Source organism: Falco peregrinus, chromosome 2 (assembly GCF_023634155.1).
Source record: "Falco peregrinus isolate bFalPer1 chromosome 2, bFalPer1.pri, whole genome shotgun sequence".
NCBI classification, from domain to species: domain Eukaryota; kingdom Metazoa; phylum Chordata; class Aves; order Falconiformes; family Falconidae; genus Falco; species Falco peregrinus.
This window is the reverse complement of record NC_073722.1, coordinates 22,802,338-22,828,990: the sequence shown is the minus strand read 5'-3', so window position 1 is coordinate 22,828,990 and position 26,653 is coordinate 22,802,338. Positions and strand designations below refer to the sequence as shown.

Genomic DNA, 26,653 nt, shown 5'->3' with positions numbered 1-26,653 from the left:
TCAAGTAGCCAAAGGTTTTGTGGCTGCTGACAGTACTTACAGGTATGTTGTAGTCTAAGTGAGCTCTCCCAGTCAGAGGAACATTACCTGTTCTGTGGGCAGCAGGCATATAGAGCTATTGTTCCCTGAACAACATGGCTGTGAAAGATGACTTGTGTGTGAGGACATAACATTTTAAAAATATTTTTTAAAATGCTACATGAAAGAGCAGTACATGCTGTGTGAATTTCACAAAGGCAAAATTAGTAAATACTTTGTATCCTTGGGAAGAAGGAAAAGACTTTTTTCCCCTGCTGTTTTCACTTTAATGTGTGCAGGGTCTTGGCGAGCACTTTATTGGGAGCCATAGATATCTGTACTAGACTGAGTTTTCCTTCCTTAACACCCGATGTGTTTTGTATTGTGAGGAAATGTCCTATTTCATAGGACATGAACACCCAGTTTAGGGTGAATTTTCCTCTTCCCTGAGAAGAAAGCAGTGTTCTAATGGAATGAAAAGCTAAACCAGTCCTCCATCACTTCACTCAGTGTGTTCTTCTAATGTTATTTCCTGTCTAGAATTCAGTGTGGGATCTGCTTTATTGCTTCTCTTGAAACTTTACAGAGAACTCATTCAAGTCCCTGTTTGGCTGTTCGTGGCATAGTAGCCCCACCACACCTCAGACTTTTCAGCATGCCTGCTATATTGATGACCTTCCAGGGCTTCTGTGGCTTAGGGACACAGGGATAGTTTGTTTTGGTCCAATTCTAAAAAGGCATCCCTTTATATTTTGTTACCTAGATCCAGTGCAAAAACTTTATAGATACTGTAGTAGCCACCTGTGAAACACTGGAATTCGTTTTGCAGGGTGTTAATTTATAAGAAAAAATCAAAGCATCTTCCCCTCCCCACAGATCCTGGAGGACAGACATACAGGGGTTTTTCCTTTCCATTTGCTTCATCTTCTGTCTTTCTGCAAGTGCTGCACTGAGCTACCAATAGCTGACATGAAGATTCATGTTAAGTCATGTTTCAACATATGAAACCACACATGAAACCCTGGTTTCCTGACTGGCAAAAAATAAAGAAATTAGAAGCATTAGCAAAACTGTAATTTAGGGAAATTTCTAGTGTGTGTGGGCCATTAGATAGAGGATTGACTTTAGGGAAGTGAAGGCGTCCAAGGAAAGTGTCAGAGAAACTCTGCATTATACACTCCTTTAAAGATGCTTCAGGACTTTACATATTCCATAAAAAATTGTGCTTGCCATAGCTGTCCCTTTTCCATCTGTTACTTTTAAGGAGCAGCACTTATGTGGGGAGCTGTAGACTTATCTGCATGCTGCAGAGAAAACAGTAATTTTGGCAAACTCACATAACTCTATCGGGCTTTAAAAGCATCTATTAAAAGCAATTTCTGGCAGTTTCTGTCACAGCCCTCTTTCATTTTTTTTAATACTTTTATCTATATTTTCTCTGTGTTTTGTGAAAAACATTTCCAGAACAATTCTCATACAGCAATTGTAATTTGAAGTTCACTTCCATAGCAGGGATAACTGTAAGGATGGCAGGAACTGCTTCTGTTGAGGCTTCTCTAAATGAGTTGATGCTGTAGATGCATATCCAGAATGGCATGATGAAAATGTTAAAACTGCTTACTTGATCAAACATTTGCATAGCTACCTGATATCAAAGGATAATTTCTGAAAAAAACCCACAACCTAGTCTGTTTTTGAAATGTTAATGAAACACTTGTCCTGTGAGCCAATACTGATTTGCTTAGCTGAGAACTGCATGTGGCTGGGTGCCTGAAAGCTACTGTCTTGTAAATATTATTTTGCATTTAAAACACATTTCTGATCTCAAAGTGATTCATGATTGTTGCTTGAGTTAATCAGTTATATAGATAGGACATAGCACTCCTTTTTACAGAATTTCAAAAAACGAAGAAGGAAAGTACAGCAATATCAGTATGGGTCTCCAGTTTCAGTGGTTTGGTAAAATCCTGTGTCTTCAGCCAAATTGTCACTGAAGGAGCAGATACGTGATCTCAGCACGTGGCCTGTTTCTCATAGTAGTCTGTTCAATGATTTATAATTCTCAATACCTGTGTTCAAACACGTGAAATCATCAGCATCAAAATTAGCTTTTTGTTCTCTCCATACTATTCAGTTAGAGTAAGGCAAATATTTACTAAAGTGGCCAGTCAGATCTGCCCAGGTGCATCCCTTCCTGCTAACAGGTATCTTAGCAATTAGCAATTGGGATCCACTGCTGTATTTGGATATTATGGATTCATGATACGCAAGAATAATATGTGGTCAGCATAAAATGTAATAAATAAATAAATAGGAGCAGACCAGTAAGAGTCATCATATGAATGTTGCTGACTTGAGCAAAAAGTTAATTTGTTGTGGATTTTTGTGGGTTGGTTGGTGCCATGGTTTAACCCCAGCTGGTAATTAAGTACCACACAGATGCTCACTTACTCCCCTCTCACCCAGAGGGATGGAGAGGAAAGTTGGAATGTAGAACTCGGGGGCTGAGATAAGAACAATTTAATAATGGAAGTAGAATAATTTGTATTTATTGAAAGAACAATAATAGCAATGATGACAATAACAGTTATAATGAAAAGGGGAAGGGAAAGAATAAAATCCAGAGGGAAAGGAAGAAAGGAGCACATGGTGCATGGTGCAACTGCTCATCACGTGCTGACCAATGCCCAGCCAGTCCCCCAGACATGACTTGTCCACTCTGGCCAACCCTCCAGGTATATATACCAGGCATGATGTCCCATAGCATGGAATACCTCTTCAGCTAGTTCGAGTCAGCTGTCCTGGTTGTATCCCCTCCCAATTCCTTGTGCCACTCCAGCCTTTTTGCTAGCAAGGCTTGAGGAACTGAAATGTCTCACATCAAAGCCAAAACACGGCACCGCACTAGCTCCTAAGAAGATAATTAAGTCCATCCCAGCTGAAACCAGGACACTTAGTTGGCACTATTTTAATGCAGACTTTGAAAACAGTTCTGTATGGCTTTGACAGTGACCAGCAATGGAGTTTAGTCCTGCTCCAGTCTAAGCAAACAGAATAAACTCCAGGCAGCTGCATTTTAAAAGCTCGAAGCTTGTGGGGAAGTTTCCCATTGATGTTCTGCCCATTTTTTGCCTGCCTAACTAACTGCACTACCACTGGGTATGTGCAACACCGGCTGCTCCTTGTAGGCTCAGCTGCATCCTTACTGCTTCGTGGTTGTGTGAGGCTCCATCAGAGCCCTGTGGAGCTCTGTAGAATGATGCCAGTGCTGCTATTTTAATTGTTTCTGTGGCAGCAGTATCTGAAAGGTTCAGGGACTTCTGAGTCAGTGAGAACTAGCTGTTTGGTTTTTCTGGATTGTGCAAAACAGCAGGGTGGAGAAGTTCCCCAGCTAGTGCCACCTGTGTTACACATCATGGTGCAGAACTGGGCAGGGATGCCTGCTCAGGTGGGCTGCAGGGCACTGCTGCTGCCTGAACTGCTGTGGGAGAGCTTGTTTGTTCAGGTACAGCACTGATGCACTGCAGCTCTACTGCTCTGGACCGGAGTGTTTGCATAGCTCTGCCGCCTGGTATGCATGGATTCACCAGTCCAAGAATCTCTGTGCTGCTTTTCACTGCTTAAAATAGATATGCCTTTGGTTAACTTGCTTGTGGCAAAGATTTAAAACTTTGTGTAAAGTGATTCTAACAACCATCAATGCAGTTTTCGCTTGCCCGTTCTGAGTTTCTGTATCAGGCCTTCCTTGCCTTAAGGATAGTATTTAAATCCTGACGTTTATTTAATTTTCCCATTCTGATTCTTGGGTTTGCTGTCTCTTTTTCCCTGCTCCATTCCTTTTTCCATGCTTTTTTTCCATCTCTTGGATCCAATCCTGCAAAGTGCTGGGTCTCCAGTTTTTCAGAAGAGGTTACCTGATTTAAAATGTTTTGTAGGTGGCCAGCACTTCATAGAAATGTTTAGCAGCTTGTTTAACAGGTCCATATCTCCTCATATTTTTTTTAGTAACAGGCCTGGAACCTGCTTAAACGTATAGTGTCTCAGCGATCCCTTCTTCCAACCCTGGCCCTTGCCAGTCCCACCCTTTGTATCCATCTTCTTGCTTCAAGTGATCACTCTTATTATTTTGTTTTTCTTCTGTCCCCCTTCTGAGGAGAAAGGAAAGAACCCCAAGGATTACAAACCTGTACAAATTGTATGCTTCTGTGGGTGGTCTTGTTACAGGGCATTATTGTGGCCACTGGAAACAGATTAGTGGACTAACCAGATCATTGCTGAGAGTGCAGCAGGACCATGAAGCATTGTCTATTGTGCTCTGGAAAAGCTACCCATCGTATTGGGAGTTATTTGTACTCTGCAAAGGAAAAATGACAGCAGCAGCATGTGTAGGGCCTCGGCTGTTGGCCACTTTTTGTTTAAATACAGATGCGTAGGTTTGGGGATTTTAATCTTTTTACTTCTTGTTCCAGTGTCCGTAGCAGTAAACCCCCAGTGTTTCTTTTAAAAGAGTCCAGGTACTTGATACTTCCTTCTAGTACATTTTATTTCCTTTCAAACCTGCTCTAAAGAAGATGATGTTACTCAGACGTGCAGATTTGGACAAAATTATTAGAGATATTTGAGAGAGGGGCAGTAGCAGTGGTGAGGCCAAGGCTGAACAGGAATGCTTTAATTGGGGCACAGTGCAAGGTCACCCAGTGACCTTTTGTAGGGTGTTTTCCCCTGTCAAGTAAACCTCTGAAAGTCTGTTGGTATGATTGAAGAAAGGAAGGTATTATTTCAAGTAAGTAGAAGATAGATCACTAAGTGGGTTACTCATTGAAAGCCACCTTTAAGTTCATAAATGGCCACTGAAAACCGTGGAGCATTAATGTCAAGGGCTGTATTGTCATGAACTTCTTAGTAAGTGGTGAAAATGTTACTGTCGTTAACTTGATGGGGAGCGTGATGGCAGGTGAATCATTTCTAGCATGATTAGAAAGGGTAATTTCTTGTACTGCCACAAAACTGCCATCTGGTAAGATTTGCTGTGTAGAGAAGCTCATGGTCAGCTGACTATGTAAATTATTCTCAGTAGATAACATGTCTGTGTATGTTTGAATTGACTTAGGCTCAGGGATATAGCTGTGTTAGATCTTTTAATGGTAGCGTGTGTTACTGGCAGGATGAATGAGTGCTTGTTACACAGGCTCAGAATGATTTGCTTTGTGCATGTGCAATTGTCCTGCAAAGCAGGAATTAAGACACTGGGGTAGCTACAAATGTAGGAGATGTTTTGTTGCTACACAATCATTTAGACTTAAATACATTTTTTTTTTTCCTCCTTTGTATACTAGAGGCACTACTTGTTTGGGGAGTTCACCTCACTGAGGAAAGATGGAAGGGCACAAGGGGTTGGTGGGGAGCAACTTTAACTTCTAGTTCACTTGCTCAAGACTAGTACCCTAGCAAGTAAGCGGTGTTAGCAACAGATAAATATTCTGAAGACATTGTGAAATATTCCTGGTTAGACATTACTGTTTGCAGATGTTCACAGCACATAAAACAGCTAGCGTAACTTAGACCCATTATAGACAACTCTTAGATGAGAGGCCAAAGCTGAAATAAGAGTAGAGTTTGGATATTTTTTTTTAAAGGATGTGGGTGTGATGAAAGTGGTGAAGATTGTGCCTTTGTTTCTATTATAGATGGAATGTCTGGCGTGATTATCTAGTTTATTTGAAATATAAGTTGAAATTGCTTTTTCTGTTTGATTAACAGCATTGCCTTAATATCTTCCAAGTTTTCACTAAGCCCTGTGCTTTAGAATGTGACATTCTGAGGAAACAGGAGGCATCATCTGTCAGAAGACAGGAAACATGTAATGATTAAACGCATTTTATTCTTTTCTGTGAAACTGTGCCCAGTTTCTCCCTCTTAATGTGGGCAGATGGAATTTTCAAGAGCTTTTGTTGTTATGCTGAAAAGATTTAGATCTCATTTTTACATATATTTGTATATACAAAAAATCTTATAACCCCAAAGATTACTTAGTTTTAGGTGACAAGTTATAAATTATTTATTTATTAACTGAAACATCAAGCTAGACAAACTGGCTTGAATTGTGTCATGAAAACAAATATCAAGATTTCTTCCTTTAGTAGTGACCAACACTCCTACAGCTTGTAACACCAGTAACATTGGGCAGGGGCAGGGAAGATGCTCTGCCAGAAATAGCATCAGTAACAATAATTGGTGTTTGCAATTTTGCTGTATTTAAACTTTAAATCACACAAGTGGCAATTATCCTGATGCCCGAATGAATTCTCTTTGAAACAGCATGGATACCACTTACCTAACCTTTACAATCTTTACAATCCTTTGTGTTTCTCAGCGTATTGGAGTAAATTTCTGCAGCTGGAAGGTATAGCCCCTAAAAACTGTTCCGGTGTAGCAGTTGCAGGTCTCCTCCATGTAACTGAGCTGCAGGTTCCTGATGTTTGCCCATGCAGGTTGGAAAACGGAGATGGTTGAAGATGTTGGTAGCCTAGGGTCATGTTGTGTGGTTCTATGGGTCATGCCAAGCCTCTGGCAGGCTTGTACAGTAGTAATTAACCATTGGGAAAATGACTGAAATCTCCAGGCAGAAACTGCGGGGAGAAATGGTGTAGCAAATGGGAATGAAAAAAAACATCTACACGTTGCTTGGCAATGTAATCTGTTTTGTTAGTCTGCTGGGGAAAAGCAAACTGTGACTTCATATAGACAGAATTTCCTGGGGAAAATAATTTTGAACCCAAAAGAAAAGAAAAAAAAAAAAAAAGAGAAACCTTGTTATTCAGAGTATATCAAAAAGGTTACTGTGTCACATAACCAATGATCTTTTAGGCTTTGTTTCATTATAAATTACTTATCTGATTAATGATCATTACCATCTATGCATATCAGCTTATTTCCAGTTTCTGGATATTGCCATGTTTTAGAAATAAGATTTTTTTTGCTGGTCACAGAAGGGTGTTGGAGCATGGATGGGGTAGCCTCATATGTTATGGAGTTTGGACAATGGAGACTTTAAATTAGGTTTTGCAGCTATCAGGCATAAGGCCACAGAAAACACCCTTTCAGCTGAAAACACATAGCTTACAGTCAAGGAAGTGGTTCTATTTAATCATAAACTGTCAGGCTGTGATACAGTATAGCTGTGACCAGAGAGCTAAAATGGATAAAGAAACAGAGACACCATGCTTCAGAGTGGCAAAGCTGTTTGCCCCTTACCAGTATGTGCAACAGCAAAAATCAGATTAAATCTAATTGATTAATCACCTTGATTTCTTTTTTTTTTTTTAATCTTGCTTGATGTGCCAGTTTCGTTAAATACATTAATTGCTTGTGGTTTGCAGTGTTTCCTGAGTGGAAAAGGCTTTCCTGTTTATTGTGCCATCCAGCTGTTAGGTCCCAACATGCAAATGAAATGTAACTTGTGTGTGTGCTGATCTCTGTCCCTTCTGTCATTGGTTCAAAGGTGATGACACAATGACAGGAGATGGAGGAGAGTACCTTAGGCCAGAAGACCTCAGAGAACTAGGAGATGACTCTCTACCAAGCAGCCAGTTCTTAGATGGTATGAACTACCTGAGGTACAGCTTGGAAGGAGGACGATCTGACAGGTATTTGGCTGGACACATATCTTTTCTTATGATAATTCTGCGCACATTTTGTTATAAAAGTTTGAGATTCCTTTCTTGGGATCTTTACCTCAAGGGAGATGTGGGATGCACTAATCAACATTTCTTTATTAGGTATGTCATTGTGGCAGTTGCCACTTTGTAGGAAGAAGGTGTGGTCAGGAGGAATATTTCTTGACCAGTCCAGAAATGAATACATTTGGTACTAACACAGTACGCAGAGTCTGGTAAAAAATTTGTTTGTGATTCTTATTTGGTTCTTGAAAAGGCGTAGCTTGCTTTATTGTCTTTGTGGTCAGGCAAAGGCAGAAGAGTCCAGTTGTCTATGGAAAGGGCTTATGAGTCATCCCCATCTCCTGGTGAGGTGGACAGGGTGTTTTAGCATTAGGTGAGCCGACTCTTTCGGGTAGTTTGCTGGCTGTAGGTATAAAGAAGGGAGCAATGAACTTAGTCATTCTGCATTGGATTGGCAGTGAGTATACTGTCAGCAAGTACATGGGCTCTCTCTGTCTCATGATGGCTGAATTAGCAGGAGAGAGAATAATTTTCCTTCTACCGCACAACATAGTATTTATGGTATAAATAAAAAAATATTAGAAAAAAGAACATGTTTTCAGTCCAAAAAAACTTGCTGATTTGCTTATATCTAACAAGTTGAACTTAAGCCTAGATGTATTTGTGGAATAATAATGCTTGTAGCTTTAGTCTTTATTTTTAATTTATTTTAAAGAATGTACTATAGTCTAAAAAAAATATGGAACTCCCTTTTCAAAATGAGAGCCTTTACTAGTAAGCATAAGTGTAGACTCAAACTGGCAGATTAACGCCCACAGTTCTAGCTTAGATTAGGCTACCCAGGCATTCCTGTTTGAAAATTACAATGTCTAGTGTGAATCAGTAATGTCTCCAGATTTACTGCCTTTAGAACTGGGGTTCACTAAAGGGGAAAAAAGAAAAAAGTTGAGATCTTGGCAACAGAAGGAGTTTTTAACCTACCTCATTTTCCAGTCTTGATTGTTATTCTGGCAGCATTTCCGAAGCTCAGTGAGATCAGTAGGATCCATTCTGTTTACTTCAGTGGGCTATGAATTGTTCTTGGAACAAAAGATGTCAGGAAACAGTTCGGTTTGCCTCACAGCATGTGTAAATCCCTCATCATTCAGGTCTTATAAGCTTGGAGTCTTTGTTGGTTTTTAGACAGCTCCAGCGAACCCACTGAAAACAAAGTGACTGTGTGACTTTTTAAGTCTCAGAGGATGTTTATGAACTATATCAGAATGCTTAAAAATCAAAATGTTTTATCATATGCTTTCAATGGTAACAAAGTTTTTACTTTTTTGAATTTTAAGATGTTGTATAGAAATGATTGTACAGGCAAGCGTTAAGCCAGTTTCTGCTCCCATTTAGAGTATGTCAGCTTTTAAATACTGTCAGTGGATTTCAATAGATTTTCACTGGCATGTAACTGATGTGTTTTATTTTCTGTTGGATGAAAATTATTTTGCATCCTGTATCAAGCACGATTATATTGAAATGAAGCAAAATTATAAAGGGAGGAAGAATGAAAGAAAAAAGTACATCTTTCTAACTCCATGGTCTCATTTTTTGTTACTGTTAGGTTACTTGTAAGAATTTTCTCATTGCTTTTGCTTAAATATGATTTTAATCGCATTATACTGACTGTTTTTTCAAGAAATTCAGTAAAGCAAAATAGTATTTGCGGTCTAGACTCATGTAATCTTATGCATTACACAATTAGATTTAAAAACATATCTTTTTCTTTTGTAACCATCTTCCCTATTTATTTTATTTCTCTCTCCCCTTCATTCTTTTTCATATGCTTTCATTAGCACTATGCCCAGGTAGGTATTACATAGCATGGAAACATGTTGTCTCTATATCCTGTTATGGCACCTGTCTCTCTTCATCCATTTTGGAGGCTTGCTGTACGCCAGAGGGTTGGAGAGCCACATGAACTATGCTGCTGTTGCAAATAGTTATAGTCTCACATGGGTATGGTATGTAGTGGTGAACACTGATCCAACAGTACCCTCTGTCTAGAAAGGTCCCAGTATGACACATCCACTGTCCCACAGAAACTTCCCCGATCCCTTACAGATACAGGTAGCAAGGAGCAGGGAAGTAGCACTAGATCACAACAGCTGGTAGCTGTCCTTCAGTCACCGTGCTGCAGCGAAGGTGTAGCCCTTTTCCTTCCCTTTGTGGAGAAACAGTGGTAGAATACACAAATAAAGAGAATGGACTACACTAGCTGGATTCTTCCTCTGGATACTGAGAGCCAGAACCGACCTGGGCTGTATCAGATCACCAGTACATGAAAAGGCTTCATTTCATTGTAAGTCCCTTCCACCTTTCTGGGCTATGACAGGTGTGAGGAAGGCTTTCAGTCTTTAAAAAGAGAAATGTTTTCAAGACTGATTTATAGAGTTTGCAATGATACCAGGTTCTTTTACCAGCTTCTGAAACAACATATACCTTGTATCATATACAAGAGAGACACTCAACTGGACTAGAGATCTGTCTGGGCTGGCAAGTGGATGTGTGCTGTCCCATGGTCTCCCAGTCATCCAGATTAGAAACATGGCTAGATTGTGCTGCTCTTATTTGTTGGATACCACCTGGGCTTTATCCAGGGCTTAGAAGAGATGAGTCATACATGCCTGTGCGCTGCCTAACACGGGCAAGACACACTCTTCTGCTCAGGAGCTTTGTAGCCTTCCTGGGTTCCACAGGTCAGTCTCTGGGGCTGAGTAGAGTGCTATTGACCCCACAGCCCCTGTGACTTACCAACCAGATTTGGAAAGAATCTGGATTTAGACATCAGTTTTGTCTCTGGGATTTAGGTTTGGTGGTTTGTTGGGGTTTTTTTTTCAGGATTCCCAAAGACTTACTACAATAATAAACAATAAGTTCTGTTCAGTGCCACCACACTTCTGTAACTGGTCTGTTGTTTCAGGCAGTACCTTTATTTCAAAGTCTCATAAGTACAGGCCTCTTAACTACTGGTTTGCCCTTCATTTAGCTGGTACAGCACACAGAAAAGGGACAGTGTCATCTGAACACAAGTTTTGAAATTAGTAGGAAATCTAAACTTCTAATTTACTGCAGACCTCAGTCATGCTTGTGCATACATTACCTGTAAATAAAGTCCATACCCTTGATGTATTGGATATTTGCTGGAGCTTATGTACAGCTACTACATAGTGGATATATACTGGGCTACTTGTAGTGGTAGTAGAAGCAGTGCCTGGTACTTGGAGAAGAATATAGGCAGAATCACCATACTGATAATGAGTCAAATCTAGTACATATTTCCTTTTATTCAGTATTTGTCCGGGACGTGATGTTAGCTGACTAGCAGAACCTACGACTTGGATGGTGCACCTCTCACAAGCATTGCATGGCGCAGCGAAGCAGTTCTGAAAGTGTCAAACATGGAAAAGAATAAAGGATAATGCTGGCAAATGGGGTCTGCTACTGAGGCTTATTTTTGAACCAAAGAACCAATGCAAGCAAGGTGTACTTGGCCTACCCAATCCACTTTAAAATGTTTAACCAAAATACTCTTCAGTCAAGATTCCCTTTCACAATTTTTTTCTGAAATGTTATGTGCAGACAGTTAGGGTCAACTTCAGTCCCTATTGAAAATTTCTTGGTTATTTTAATGGAATCAGAATTTTATTCCAGAAATGCGTAATTCCAATAATACCAGCCTTACATGTCTAACCAATTCCACTTGTCTGGGTGAAAGACATGTCATGACATGTAGGAGAGATTACTTATTGTTGGTTTGGTTTTTTTTTCTCAAGACTTTCCTAAGGCTGATACTTGTGTAATACCTATCCTTGCTTTCAGTTTTGTACAATCCATCTAATATGTTAAATAGGCTGTTGGTATAAGTAAGGATCAATAGCATTGATTATTCTTCAATGTCATATATTTTTCATAAAATTAAGATAAACGCTATTCTAAAAATGGATCAAAAACTATGGAGAAAATGTAGCTATTGTTAAAAAAGGCTGACTGGTCTGAAACAGTTGGTCAAATATGATTTCCAAAGATCTGCATTTAAAGCACTTGATTTTCCTGTCCATAATGTACACATGACTTTTTTATTGCTAACTGCTGAAAATGAATGATCCTTTAAAAATCTATGTATCTAGATGAATGGCCTATTGTTCTGACCCAGTGTGTTAGTCATTATGAGTACTACTCATAGATAAGTAAGCCGTGAAAATAAAATTGCTTCCTACAGTTACATGTGCTATATCCCTCAAGATGTAGAACAGGATCACAGAGTACATGTACAACATCTGAAGGTGGTTGACCTGTTTTTAAGAAATCACTATTGTAATACTGCTGCTAGTAAATATTTAAAGGACAAAACTGGCGCTATTTGGTAGCAGAAACCCCATTTACCTCAATATGTCCTTCTGTGGTGTCTTACTTGTCTTTTTTGCTTTCTGCTAGTGGATGCTGCAGTTACATTCTGAGCCAGTGCTTGGAAGCAGCTTATTTACTGCCTTGCACCTCTCATTGCTACAGCAACCAGTGTTCTGTAGAGCTGTCTGCACTCAGAAAACGGTGCTCATATTTGGACTGCCTTGCTAAAGATGCTGTTGGCATACAGAGGAAGAATTTTGTTTTACACAGGAGCTTGCGGCTGGCCACAACTCACCTTGCTGTGTGTACCTTCCAGGGGACAATATCAAGCTTACTTATTTACAGTTTCAAGGGGAGAGAGTAGATCGTAACAAAGCTTCAAAAGGAGTGATTTCAGCTTTTCTTCAGATGTTAGCATTTTGGTTTTCCATAGTGGTTTGCTGTGTGACATAGCAGGAGAGAGAACTTCTCCAAAGAGCCTTACTTAAAAGAAATTTGCATTCTTTATTATAAGGAAACTATTACGCCACAAAGCCAAGTATAAAGTATTTGTGAGTATAAAATAAGCTGTCATCTAGATTAATCTGAGGGTTCTGCATTTTGAAGCAAATAAATCAGTCAAAAGACACTGTGGCCGTTGATCGAAAAGGTAGCATAGCACAGATTTGTAAAGCTCTGTTTTTTCCCCTGTGACTGTTATCTGCTCCCCCTGGAAGCTGCATCATATTGCTAATAGCACGCTTTTTTCATTCTCCCACTCGATCTATCATGACACCTTTACAACATCATCTGTACTGCTGATACATTGCAACCTCCCAGCCTGCGGTCCTTCAGTTCAGACAGGTCTCACACATTGAGCCATGCCTCCTACCTGAGGGACAGTGCCATGATTGACGACACGGTTGTAATCCCCAGCCAGCAGGTAAGCAAATTCTCTTAAGTTCCCCTATCACTTAGATAAATACAGAAATACAAAAAAATTACAGTTTAGATTGTACTAAAGGCACCATGTCATGTATGCTGCTTTGTTGATTTTAATAAACCTCTCGTAGTTTTCATTGATATTTAATGACATATTATACTGTGCAATAGTAAACTCTATTCCAAAATAAATGGATAAGCTGTGTGAATATAGTACAGGGACTGTCTTTATAATGTTCTCCATTTTAACTGATTTTTGAATGATGCTAACAGCCATTGGGCTAAATATTCAGGTGATCTAATGAACTCAGGGCCGTTGTCCTCAAAGTTACTATCCTGATGCATGTTTGTAGTTTAAAAAAAAAAAAAAGATTTGGGAAATGCCACTTTGGTAAATCATAACATTCATATCACAGGGACCAGTAACATGATTACTTTGAGCAAGTACAAAATGCTAATAAGGGGTTTTTAATATTTTAATGCTATCATTAGCCCTTTGTTTTCTTTTTAAAAGAACTGTAAACACTTTAGGCATTACTATGAAAAATACATCTTCTTATTGTTTGGTTGATTAATTGATTTTATTGTAGTAAAAAGGAGGGTTTTTTGCTTACCAAGGTAACAAGTCTGGCCAAAGAAGCTGAAAGGAATTCATATCGCTTAAGCTGGGGCCCTGAAAACTTGGACAATGTGGCTCTTTCTTCCAGCCCTATTCATTCAGGGTGAGTGTATCAATTTAGCATTATACTAAAAAAGAGAGAAACAGAATACCTGCAGTGGCAGCAGCTTCAACTAATGCTTAACTAGGAGTTATGTTTTAATTCATTGCCTCCTAGAGCTGTCAATAAATTGTTATGATCTCTTAAGCTCTGACAATCAAACAAGCCTGAGTACCAAGACTATCCGCTGAAATCACTGCAAGTCAGTGAGCGTCCAGTCAAGTTCAAGAGGAATTAATGAGATAGTTGACATGTGCATTTGTGTGAATTTTATGGAGAAATAAATACAGTGCCTTTTGAAAGTTAGTAATAACTGAGACAAGGAGCCAAATCACTCCAGATGGTGACTGCTTCCTATGCTAGTGAAGTAAGTAGTTTAGGTAAGCACCAACTCTGGTGTTTGTCATGATTACTGAACAGAGAAACCAAGGATTTTATATTACATGAACTGTATAATAGACAAGCAACCTAAGTATCATTTGCTTTACACATATTTGGCCACCACGTTCGTGTATTCTCACAGCTGAACTTCTGTGAGCATTTGCATTTAGGCAAACTCATTGAAATGGATTAAGACTGGTTAAAATGCAGGCCCAGCCAAATTCATAATTACAGAGCTTATCCTGGTGGTCCTCAAAATCTGTGAGTACTTTAAGTGGTCTTACTTACTGTGTTTTAAGTAATTTTATTCTTTATGCTAAATTCTGTACTTGTGTCCTGCTGTCAAATTTGATGAGGCATGTGCAGATGAATTCATAAGAAACTGATGTCATGAAAAAGCATTTAATTTCTGTGAAGCTACATTGTACACAGCATGGCTGGACATCACAAGGCGAAAGTTTTAGGGTTTTTTTTTTGTTAATCTCAAATGAGTTTGCAACAATCATACAGTTCGTATCTTTCAAAAAATAACACTGGAATCCCATTTGGAATGCCAGGTAGTCCTGTTTGAGAAGAGTAACAGTATTGTCATAACTGTGATTGCATATTGACTGATTAGTGACATATATGAGAAGTTTGTTTGTTAGCTGGTAGCAGGGTATTTGGCTGTGGCTAGGGTTGTTTGGATTTGCTTTTCTTGAGCTCTAAAACTAACAAATTAAATGAAAATATTTAATGTGTACAGTATGTATGTGTTTATATATATGTCAGTATGTAAGCTTTAAAATTGTTTTGGTGGTTTATTCTAACCCAAAATAGTTTACAGACTTTTTCCAAAGAATGTATTACTTTTCACTTGCAGAAAGGTAGGTCTTCCCAGTGATTTCAGAGGATGAACTAAATACTTTCTGGGAGAGTTGCATTTATTTTTTGCATGTGCAATCACTTTGTATTTTTTTTTTTTTTTAAATATTAGTGATATCTAGATCTTTCTGGATGACCAGGATGCCAGTGGTAGGATAAGAATATGTGATTTTAGTAAGGAGAAATGCTCTCTGCAACCTTGTATGAAACAGTGACATTTAACAAGACACAAATTATGTTCTGTTTTTATACATACCGACTAACATACCCCTAAATGTTGTAATAAAGAAACCTCTAATAATGATTACTCAGCCTTTGAAAAAAGCTCTACAACACTTCATTTTTATCTTGCTTAGGTTTGCCCAAGTCATTAAGTTACCGTAAACTGTTGGGGTGCATCTTGTTTACATCTCTTTCTTAGGAAAATACATTGACTAATAGAGTTTCACTTGTAAGACCTTATTTTAAAAGCGAAACAATTGGAGAAGTACTGTGTGCATGATTGTTGCATTCGCTTAGCTGCAACAACAAATACATTTGTCAATTATACCCCTTTTGTCACCTACAGCCTCCTTCGTTCTTGCAAACTAGCAACACTGTTGACATTTCAGATGCACACACTGAGGTAGTATGTATCTGTCATGGAAGAAAACTCTCGGTGTGTGAACAGAAATCCTATAGAAACATTGTTAGTGGCTTTGATCGAGTATGGTCTTGGTTTTGCCCAAGACATTGGAAATGTACTGAATTCAGACTGTGGTTTTATAAAGTAACACATCGGCATAGTATTGGACAGTAATCACTTTGGCACAGATGATCTTAATTTTGTATTCTGTGCAATCTCAGAGAAAAATGACACTTGTTCTCTCCTGGTACTACTTCAGTGGCTAACCCCAAACTGTTGTTGGGTTCTTACTGATCTCCCTTGGTAGGGCAGTGTTTCTGTGGATCAGTGCAACACCCCTAGGCAAAAGGATAAATTTATAGAGAACTGTTCTCTTGGTGTGGAATTTCACAGGCATGTATTTCAGCCTTTGCGTAACTAACCAAATCTTCTCCAATGTCTGAAATTTCAGGAAGGGAAAACGTTTTAACCATCCATTTCAAATTTAAATGTAACTGTTGCCCCAATATGTTGATAATTTCATCAACAAGGAAAGAAAAGCAAGATCTTTGGTCAGTGTCTTGGGCAGCCATTTCAAAAACAGGAAAGTTACTCTCTCTTAAGAGGTAATACTCTTTTGGTGCTCAAGTCTCAACATAAGCATCTCCTGATCGTTTTACACAGTTAACAGTTTCTGAAGAGTTTCATACATTGGCTGAAGGAACAATTCCTGCATTCCTGCATTTAAACTTCCTTTCAGCAAAGCAGGTTTGCTTCTCCTGATAAAACTATCTGATCTTACATACTGAACAAAGATAAGGATCCCTGAATATGCCATAAGTTTGGGTGCTAAATATCCAATAAGATAGAGTTTTGTTGCTTTGCTGGTAATATTAGGGGATATGTATAATATCCTGCTGAAGTGTTAGGAGAGACAGAACTGATGCCTAAATAAATGCAAATGCGTTTCACAGTTTTAAGCTTCTATCTCACAATATCCTATATTGTGGAAGAACACATATTTTCATCAAGTTGGAAGGCAAAAACCCACTGAACTGAAAATTTTCTTTTCACTTGCAGCATTTAGACATTGCTTGACAGTATCTTATGTCTCTATCACCCACAGTAGTTAAGTAAGTGTGAATAGTAAAGATAAGGCTGACTAAGATTTTAAAGTATAAATTATGTGCAAAATTATGTTGTTCTCATACCTGGGTTCTGGTGATACAGTGAAAAAAAAAATCTTACAAATATGTGAAGGTACGATAGATAAGAGAAGAGGCAAATCTGACATAGTGTGAGGAAGGAGCTTTGAGTTCATGCTTTGATATTAACTTGCTTTTGTTTTCTAGAGCAAGATACATAGCAGCTCTGCAGTTTTTCCAGCTCTGACTTGCTCACAGCAAAATTTCTATTTAATGAAAATTCTGATTTCTTTTATATAATTTGATGAAGAAGTCCCTATTTGACTAACAGGTGATCCAGGCTTATCAATGCTTGTATCTGACAAAACAAAACAGTTGGAATATTATTAGTGAGTTTACCCTTCTGGAAGTTGTTGCTTCCATCAGTGAAAAAGGGAGAAGGATGAGGGAGTGGGCAGCTTGAACTGTGACAAATAATGTGAATTATCATTCTTAGTTGCATGTCTGCAAAAAAGGAGGCTGGATCCTTGCTAACAAGGTAAACAAAATATATTTCAAGTGTTGTATTTTGAATCCATAATATTGTTTTTCCCAATGTGAGATTAATTTCCTGGAAATATTTATGGAAACAGGACCTGGCAGCGACCAGCTGATAGTCATTTCTAAAATCTGAAAGTCTAAATTCTTTCAAATTATACTGTAGCCTTTATGACCTTTATTCAGAAAGTTACAATAAGGAAAAACAGCAGGTGTGTTTCATTAATAGCAAATTGCTGTTCATGTCAGTGGAAGAAAATGGCAATGGAGATAGATACAATACAAAATGACATCAGAAAACTAACTGGCCATGTGACACGATACTAAGAGCCTGAACAGGTCAAACTGAAAGCTTGGCATTTGTCGTTCTGTAGTGCAGAACAAAAGGAGGACAAGAAACATGTTGAAATGCCAGAAAGTGGAGGACAGACCGTATTGATAGGAAATCGGAAGAAAATAAAATCGTGATTTATTGTGTTATCAGAAACGCTGTGTGGAATTACTTTAGATATCTTACCCTTTGATAAACCATGGTCCAGATTGCACATGTGGATACCTAAACCAAACAGCATTCCCCCTGATCTGGTTCTTGGAAGATTTACTCAAAATCTAACTGCACATTTTAGGTATTTGACTCCCGGTTTGAGAATGTATGTAGAAAAAACAGATCACCCTAGCTTTACTGCTGTAGTAGTAACTGTTTGTAACCAAGGATGTTTATGTAGGCTTATTTTCCATACTCACTCCTACATTCTCACATGTAATGAATATGCATATGTATGTATATGTCCATGTATTTAATTTAGAAATCTGTTTAGTTTTTCCAATATTTCAGTATTTTATTTAACTCATTCTTTTTTCCCTTTCTTTTCCTTTTTGATGTTAAATCATTATTCTATTGCAGATGCTCTTCTCCATGTCTTGATCATGACAACAGCAGGTGAACTTCTGCATAATTTCTTTCTTTAATACATTGCACTTCTCACCCACCCTGTTTATCCTCTCTTACCTCACTTCAGGATGCTTTAGTGTTTTGATAGTGCGAGTTAGCCAAGAGGAAAAAAAATTATAATCTACTCTGACTAGCAGTGATAGTTACACATGGCCCTATTTCTTTTCTTACACACTGTGTCCACTTTGTCCCATCTGCTGTGTCCTTTATTTCTTATAAAAAATACTGGATACATAGTAAGTCTGCTGCAAAATATCTTAACAAAGCTCCTTATACATTCCTAGATTGTTTTAACCATTGACTTAATTAACATTACATTTTCTGTGTTGGTGGTATGGTTTAATATTATTAAAAGGAAGGACACCCCACCACCACCCCCCCCCATCCCAAATAATCCAGCACAAACCACTATAGATGGGTTTAGTTTCAACTGTTACATTACAAAGGGGGACTTTCATCTCACTTGTCTATATAAAGAATTTTGCAGAGCCACTTCCTAGGTCCTATTTTCCAAATTGTGCCCCCATATTGGAACTAGTAGAATGACAGCAAAGACCCAGTATATGTAATTTTTCATGCCACATATATTTTTTGTGGGACCTCAGTTAATCAGTGGTTGAATCACTGGCACATTGCATCCTGCACACCTGAAGTGGTACCTTCCCAAAGGAGATTATCTTTACTCGGCAAACTGAGTGTTTATTGGTACAATACCTCTTCGTCTCCTTTAACATAACTGTAGAAAGGTGAAATTCTTCTTAAATATTTAGCTGTCCAAAATTATTAAATGGCTAAATAAAACCCCAAGCTACAAACCCATATTTTTAGGTCATGTCACTCAGTCTCTCTGTAGTTGACTAGTGAAGAGAATGTTACCATAAATCAATACTCTAGTGGTTTCCTGTGTAGGATCATGTTTTTTGTCCTCCTGGAATGTGTATTTTGCCTTGTTTATGTATGGCATAGTTGCAGCCTGATGGAAAGCACACTGAGGTAGCTGAATGACTTGCAGTTGACTTCAGTGAGAGCTGGACTGAGGCCTTTTTTCTTAATTTCAGACTTTCTATCAGTTTTTCTTCTCCAGCTGAACACTTTACAATGGCTGAAGCACCCTGATTGTTTGTTTCTGCTTCTTCACACTGCGACTAACACTGAATGCTGCTATCTCCTTGTTTCCCAATTTCTTTTAAAAATTAAGATGACGTACGCAGAGAAGTTCTTAAATGTGCCTACAATGTATGTGCTCTAGTTAGAGCTTTTTATTGTTTCCTGCTACCTGATGAGAGCATGTGTGCCTGCCTAGCTAGTTTGAAAGAATAATTGTACTCAAACTGACCGTATGAAAGTGGTGGGTGTATTGATTTTGCCTATTCTGGTTTTGTGTGTTCAGAGGACTGTTGCCTGTTCTAGAAAGACACTTCACGATGCTAGGGTTGCATGGCCCTACAAAGGATGCTGCAGAATGAGAAGTGCGTTTGAGTGCCAACATGCTTGCATTCGCAGCCACTTGGAACTGTGACTCTTCTGCAAAGCTTTTTACATAACAGTGATTCTTCACAAATCGCACAAGTATCTCCTTACACCCCTTGGTGTTGACACATCCTTTTTAAATTTTATTTATTCATCCTGCTATTATCTTTCAAATTGAGCATAGATACAGAATAAAACCAAGTTAATTCCATGTGAATAAAATCAGCAGAGTAACTCAGACAGATCTGAAATACAGATTTTTCATGAAAACACACCACAACTTTTTGTCCTTGTAAGGTGGATAAATCCAATACATCTATATTGTCTGTGTTTTGTTCAAGTGGAGCCATTAGAAACCCCATTGCTGTTTCCTCTGCTCTCTGTAGAAGGCACAGAAACAGCCTGAAAGTTTTAGGGGCTTTTTATATATGTCCTCAACCAGAAGGATGCTGTAGCCAATGTTATTTGATATAGTCGCCTTTCATATGGCAAGTATGTAAGTTTTAATTGCTCTAAAATTAAAAAGAGTGAAATAGCCCCTCTAATTTATAAGTAAGTATTGAGAAATTAGAGGAGAATGGATGATGCTTGATCTAACTGCTAACCATGTGGTTAACAGAAGCGTGTATAGACTCCTCTGAAGTCTATAACTTATTCCTAGAAAAAATTGCTTTTGTTCTTTATTAAAAAAAAAAAAATACATAAAATAATCCTGAGTTCCCCTTCATTCTCTTCAAAGGAGAGAAGGCAACGATTTCCCAAAACCTGATTTGTCCCGTTGATTTGGCTATTATATTGGACTACCACCTTGCTATATATCAGGAGAGCTCAGTGTCAATCCAGTTTGCAACTGTCAGGGTCACATGTTTGTGTCATGCATCATTTCTAACTGAACCTTTAAAACTGGCAGAAAATGAAACTTACTCAAAGGCAGTCTTAGTACTGAAAAAGATTGTCTCGTTGCCTTAGTCACCCCTGACATACACATTTTGACTTGGCTGCTTTAACCCATAATCTGCTTTGATTTTGGACTGTCACCCAATTGAATGTAAGTTCTTGCCATGGGTTGCCAAGATAAACTGAAGGCAGTGCTAAAGAAGGATGCTTCCCCTATATGTAGTTATAGGAAGGACATTTAAAACATTTTCTGAAATAGACTTTTGTTGATGGGAAGTACATGTAATTTCAATGCATTGCTTGATCAGTCAGTTCACTTATTTTGGCCACCTTTGTTTTAAATGGCTCACAAGAATGTTTTCCTGCTTAACAGCTGTCCAAAATTTTTCTCCTATTTATATTGTTTTCCCTCTCCTCAGTTCTACCTTGTTTCTCCTAACCATACTTAGTCCCCACTAAGGTTTTCCTTCCCCTATTTTGCCATTTTCGACCCCTGGTGAAAATTGTAGCTATTATATCTACATGGACTTCCTGTAAGTTATTTTGTTTTCTTTCACATTTTCTTTTAGTGTTAGACAAATTATCACAGAAGCATGTAAGGAACATTTATCAGCCTAATTTTTTTAGGATGTCTCCTCTTCTAGTGATAACCTGTAAGAGCTTTCTGATTCCCTTTAACCCCTTTTATTATCATCTTTTTTTTTTTTTTTTTTTGAACTCTTCACAGCTATTTACGATTCCCTTTAAGGAACCTTCTCTTTGTTCTCTGTAGGCAGATGTTGGATAGTGCTTGCAGTAGTGCTTCCTGCAGCTGGAACATGGAGTAAACTCTGAGTTTCCAGCCTGGCCAAGAGTCACTTTTTGCACCATGTAGTCAGCAGGAGCAGAGGGTGCCCAGTGCCCTTTGCAGGAGGATCTTAACAAAGTTTTAAAGTCAGAGCAGGGAAGTCCGATGCAAAGATGCAATGGGTACCTCTCAGGGATGGTAAAGCAAAACCCTGTCCACATGCTGTAAGAGAAGCACCCCCAAGCTTCGGGGAGCATATATGATGTTAGTGTCATTCATATGCTAGTATTATGTATTATTTTCTTTTTGATATTTTATAATGAAAAGGTACTACTTCCCAGAGTGATGGCTTAATCTGCCAATCATTCCTGTTAGTTTTGTTTGTTCCTTTCAGTACAATCTCTTCCTAGTCACTTATATCTTGTCACTTAACAGCTGTAAAAAAAACCAGAGGGAGGAAAAACAATGTGTGTGCGCATGGACAACAAAATAATTAATTTGCATTTTATGTTTCCTTTATATTAGTCACACAATTTTTTCACTTTCCTAAACGCACATTTCAGAAAGCATGTTTTATGTCATGCATTAATTTTGTATGGATTATTTGTATATTGATAGACACAGTCCTTTGAAAGGGCGAAGCTTTTCCAGTCCTGGAGCAGTAATGTCACCATCCAGATGCCCTACTATGTAGCAAAGAGGCTGCTATGATTCAGAAAATGCTTTGGTTTGAATTATTTGCTTGACTCTATTGCATATCCAAAATTGTGAAATGTTTTTTTTTAAAAAGATGAAAATAAATCAGATTAAATGAATGGATGAAAAAATGAATGTAGCAAAAGGTTGGGAAATAAATGGTGATATCGTGGAAAATAATTGATTTTTGCATTCTGTGTCAGCTCGACATATCCTGCTTCAGTGTACTGTCCTTCCAGACTTTTAGCCATGGATCTGGAGCCGAGGAATTCTCCCCTTCAGTTTTTTCTTTTACACTGTATTCATAGTAGTTTTCCAAAATTTGTTTTCCAGAAATTTCATAGCTGTTTTTGTGAACGGGCTCCTCCACATTTAATGTTACAATTGGCCTGACTCTCTGTGCTGGCCTCACACTGTTCTGTTTGCCTCACTCTGCTGGCCAGCACCCGAAGGGTACCTGCAGTCTCTTAGGTGGTTTCAGACTCACCCAGAAGTCACAGAGCCCTTCAGCAATCTCCCCCGTCACCTCGGGGTCTCTTCCAGTGATATGGCATGATTCTGGTTTTTGGTGTATACTGTGAAGAACACTCCTGATTGCCAGATTATGTCTTGTTATTCAGTAACCACGTCAGATCTTCTTTATGATAGAAACAGATGTTTTTACAGTGAATAATAATAATGTCCTAACGGTTTTTATCCTAATCATGGTTATCTTTGTGTCCACCTTCCAATAATACTTCTCTTTGCCCGTTTTTCCACTCTTTGGAGCAATAGTTGGCTTCATTGATAGATGACTGATAGAACTTGTGATGGATTCACTGACACTTTCCTCTGACCCACCAGGCACGTTCAGTAAACTGAAACTGAAACAAAGCATTGCACCCTTAACGCCTGACCACATGCAGCTATCCCTTTGCATCGCAAGCGCTTACTAGAGCCAAATGCCACACTCCATTTTTAATTCATCTGTGTCAGATCCCAAGTTTTGCAGGGGTGGGAACACAGGGCTATGACCGTGTGTGTGAGGTGAGGTACTAGTTTGTTCTGGGTGGTCAAAACCTGAGACTACTCCTGCTGCTTCAGCTGTTATACTGGTTCTACACCACAGGCTAGTTACCTTAGTTATCGTGTGGTTTATGAGGAGGCACTACTACTGCAGATCTTTTAGTTAGTCTGAAAGGAATCACTATACAGAGAAAAAGCACTGTATTAAAAGCAACAGAACCCATTATTGTGGTCAGAAGGAGCATTATTTGATTTGGACCCTTACCTTTTGTGTGTGTGTATTCTTCTAGCAGTGCATAGTGTTTTTGGCATTGCTGGGATACATAGGGGGATAAACTAAGGAGGACATAGGACAGACAGATGACCTAGCCCTAACAGTTCAGTAATGGACAGCGGAAGAAGGTGATCTTGTTGTTAAAGTATACAGTCTTGAGTATTATGTCAATAATGAAAATAATTGAATCCTAAAAGTTGTATTCATGACAGCTTACACAATGAAAAATGTGAATGCTAATTTAATTCAGTAAGTGTGCTCATTAGCCTTCTGGTAATTGTGGGGGTAGTATTTCTGTTGCTCATAGCATTAGTACCAAAATGTGAAACACTTCTTCCAGCACTCAGTGTTATTAACTACCTCTAATGCACCCATTGTAATCGAGACTTGGACTGATTCTCAGAAACATAATTCAGAACCACTTTGATAACACTTCTTCATACATACTTCAAAAGGAAAATTGCAGTGCAAGCCATAGAGCATTATTGCAACAATTGAGCATTTAGTATCTCTTAAGCTCTTCTTTCATCTGTGCTTTAAAATGTATAAAGTATGTATTTTGTGAAGGAAGCTCCCATTTTTCTCAGTTAATCCCCAGAGAATCAAAGCTGTAAAATGTTTTCATTTTCTTTTTTTCCCCCTTGTTAAAACCACAGAAACACCAACCTCTAAGGAATGAGATAATGGTTGTACTACCCAGACTTTTACACTAAACAAAACCTAGAGGTATATGAATGGCAGTAGAATAGGAGACTGCATGTGTGAGAAAGACTGGCATCCGTGGTGCATGGTGTGCTTCTGACTGGCGCTTGTGGCTCCTTTCCATCATCCATTTTTCTGACTTGCACGGTGTGTTGAGTGTTGTGTTTTTACAGCATGTGTTGTAGCTGTGTGGACAATGAATGGATGCAATATTTGTTGCACAGAATGGTCGAAGGGGACAGTGGAAAAATACCTGTATTTGTTATTCATGTTATAAGGGTTTTTCTTTATTGCAGGTCCTTCACTAGCATTTCTGCAACTCCCCATGTGATGGTTCTATTTTAGTGGCTAGAAGTAGGCCTGATGCTGTTCTGTTTCATCTACTCTTATTTTCACTTCCAGCAACCTGACATTCCCATCCCACATCAGGCATGATCCTAAGTCATAAACCAATAAAAAAAATTGAAGCAGTTCTACACCTTTCCCAAGAATGTCCCCAGTCTTTGTAATAAATCTATCAAAATCTACCAGTTAGTTATATATGGAACTATAAAAAGTTCAGCATAAAAGAAATTCCATGAGATGTTTTTCTCCTGTTTAAAGAAAAAGAAACAAGAGAATTTACCTTGTGCTAGAAGAGGGCTCCCTATAGATGGCTTTCTGCATCTGTAAGTTTTCCACTGGGACATTGTATTGCTGAGCAAAGTAACACAGAAAAACAAAAATCAAAAAATAAACCTGTTACGCAGTGACTGTAGCTATTGTCATCTCACCAAAATCGCTCTGCAAACAGTAATGACACGTAGGGTTTTTTATATAAATAGGTGCTAGCTCCACTGATGTATTACAAATTGTACCCACACGTTCCAGAATGAAATCCGTTATTTTTGTAAATCAAAACCAATATTTTGTTCAAAATTATAGTTTATGAAATAACTAGAAAATTATATAGATAACCTTAAAAAATCCCAACAACCCCTTCAATCAGAATTGGCTTTACATTCTTGAATCATACATAGTTTTCTTAAATACAATGTATTTGCTTGTAAAATATTTTAAGAGTGCCAACTTTACAGTATAGATGCTTGCAGGTACAGAGCAGTGATACGTGCACTTGACTTTGTCTCCAATAGGTACATACACATGTGCTTGCATTTATTAGTGACTGGTCGTATTTTTACCAACAGCAGCACTGTAAAATAAGATTTTCAGTGAAAAGCTCTTAGATAGCAGTTGTCAGTTTAGTTAATAAATGATCTTAGCATGATTTGGTGCTTCACATGGGAGAAAGCCTTTTTCTAATTGTACATCTTGAGAAAGCACTATATTTACATACGTCGTTTGTTACGTATGTGGAACGTAACCAAAGGAATTTTGGTATGCTTTGTATCTAATTATTTATTTCCTGATTTTTCAGCTTCCTAGTTAGTTTCATGGTGGATGCTCGTGGAGGTGCCATGAGAGGTTGCAGACATAACGGCCTACGGATCATTATTCCTCCGCGGAAATGCACTGCTCCAACACGAGTGACTTGCCGGCTGGTGAAACGCCACAGACTGGCCACCATGCCTCCTATGGTGGAAGGCGAAGGTCTGGCCAGCCGCCTGATTGAAGTTGGACCTTCTGGTGCTCAGTTTCTTGGGTAAGGGGTGCCATATGGCCAAAAGGATAATGTTCAGTCTATTTTCATCTGTTTGCAAGTTGCACTGAAATGGTTCCTTTTTCGAGACTTGAACAGAAAAAGATGTTCGTAACATATGGTAACAGACTGGTCGTGTGGAAATATAAATCAGTTTTTAGTTAACAATTCACAAAGCTTTTACGCTTTTTTCTTTGAAAACAGATATTTTGACCACTAGTACTAAGGTTAATGTGCTTCCTTGGATATACTTATTACTCAGTGTTGTGATATTATAGTGGGAAAAGACCCCTTTGCAGCCAGAAAAAGCAGTTTTTACTATATTTAAATAATCTACATTTAAGGTCTGAATAGCACAGCACTGATATAAAGCCCAAATGTAAAGCCTGCTACATATACAACACAAGTTACAGCTGCTTATTTCAGAGACTTGTGTTGTATTATCAGTAATTTGGACTTTCAGGGAAGCACAGTGCCTTTGATTTTTCTGGGGTTGAAATTGCTAAATTAAGCAATAGGACAACCCTGGAATTTTTTGGCCATTTCTTTTGTCCTATGCCGCAAAACCCGTAGAAAGATCAGATTTGTGTCTGCTGCTGAGCTTGTTTTAGCACTTTTCAGCTGGAAGCAGCAGTTATGCACACTCCTTGTATTTATTTGTTTTACCAACTTTCTCTCTATCAACTGTGGCATCCAAAAGTGGATGATTGAAGGAACCCCTTCTATTACAATAGCTTCATTCAGAAACTGCAAAAAAAGTGACTCTGTAAACAGCAATAGTTTAAATACATTTTGAAACAAATCAGTTGCTTTAAAATCCTGTTACAACAGGCAGTCATCAGAGCCACTATCTTTGTTAGTGCTTTTTCTAAAAGATTGAGCTTAGGCAGAGAAAAAAGTTGACTGGTGGTTTCTAACTGCCCACCGCTTTTGTATGGCATGTGAGAGGAGATCATACCCAAGACATCTTTTGG

At 38.5% G+C, this 26,653-nt stretch overlaps 1 protein-coding gene and 1 long non-coding RNA gene across 40 annotated transcripts in view; one reads left to right on the top strand and one right to left on the bottom strand.

Annotated features, from left to right (window-relative positions):
- ANK2 (ankyrin 2) overlaps positions 1-26,653 on the top strand; it is a 382,481-nt gene that overhangs the window by 305,581 nt on the left and 50,247 nt on the right. For 17 of the 39 annotated variants that reach the window (XM_055796029.1, XM_055796032.1, XM_055796031.1 and 14 more), the window contains 6 exons: positions 7,520-7,664; positions 12,906-13,008; positions 13,626-13,729; positions 17,217-17,258; positions 18,162-18,197; positions 25,458-25,682. In XM_055796029.1, the coding sequence (XP_055652004.1) occupies positions 7,520-7,664; positions 12,906-13,008; positions 13,626-13,729; positions 17,217-17,258; positions 18,162-18,197; positions 25,458-25,682 (655 nt within the window). Of the gene's footprint in view, positions 1-7,519; positions 7,665-9,532; positions 9,545-12,905; positions 13,009-13,625; positions 13,730-17,216; positions 17,259-18,161; positions 18,198-25,457; positions 25,683-26,653 lie in introns of all 39 variants that reach the window. The other 22 variants (XM_055796040.1, XM_055796059.1, XM_055796054.1 and 19 more) reach the window with 4 other exon arrangements.
- Positions 20,370-25,513, bottom strand: LOC129783831 (uncharacterized). Its single transcript, XR_008745810.1, has 2 exons — positions 24,666-25,513; positions 20,370-22,922 (listed from the first exon to the last, which is right to left on the bottom strand). It is a non-coding gene; the product is annotated as an uncharacterized LOC129783831 (long non-coding RNA).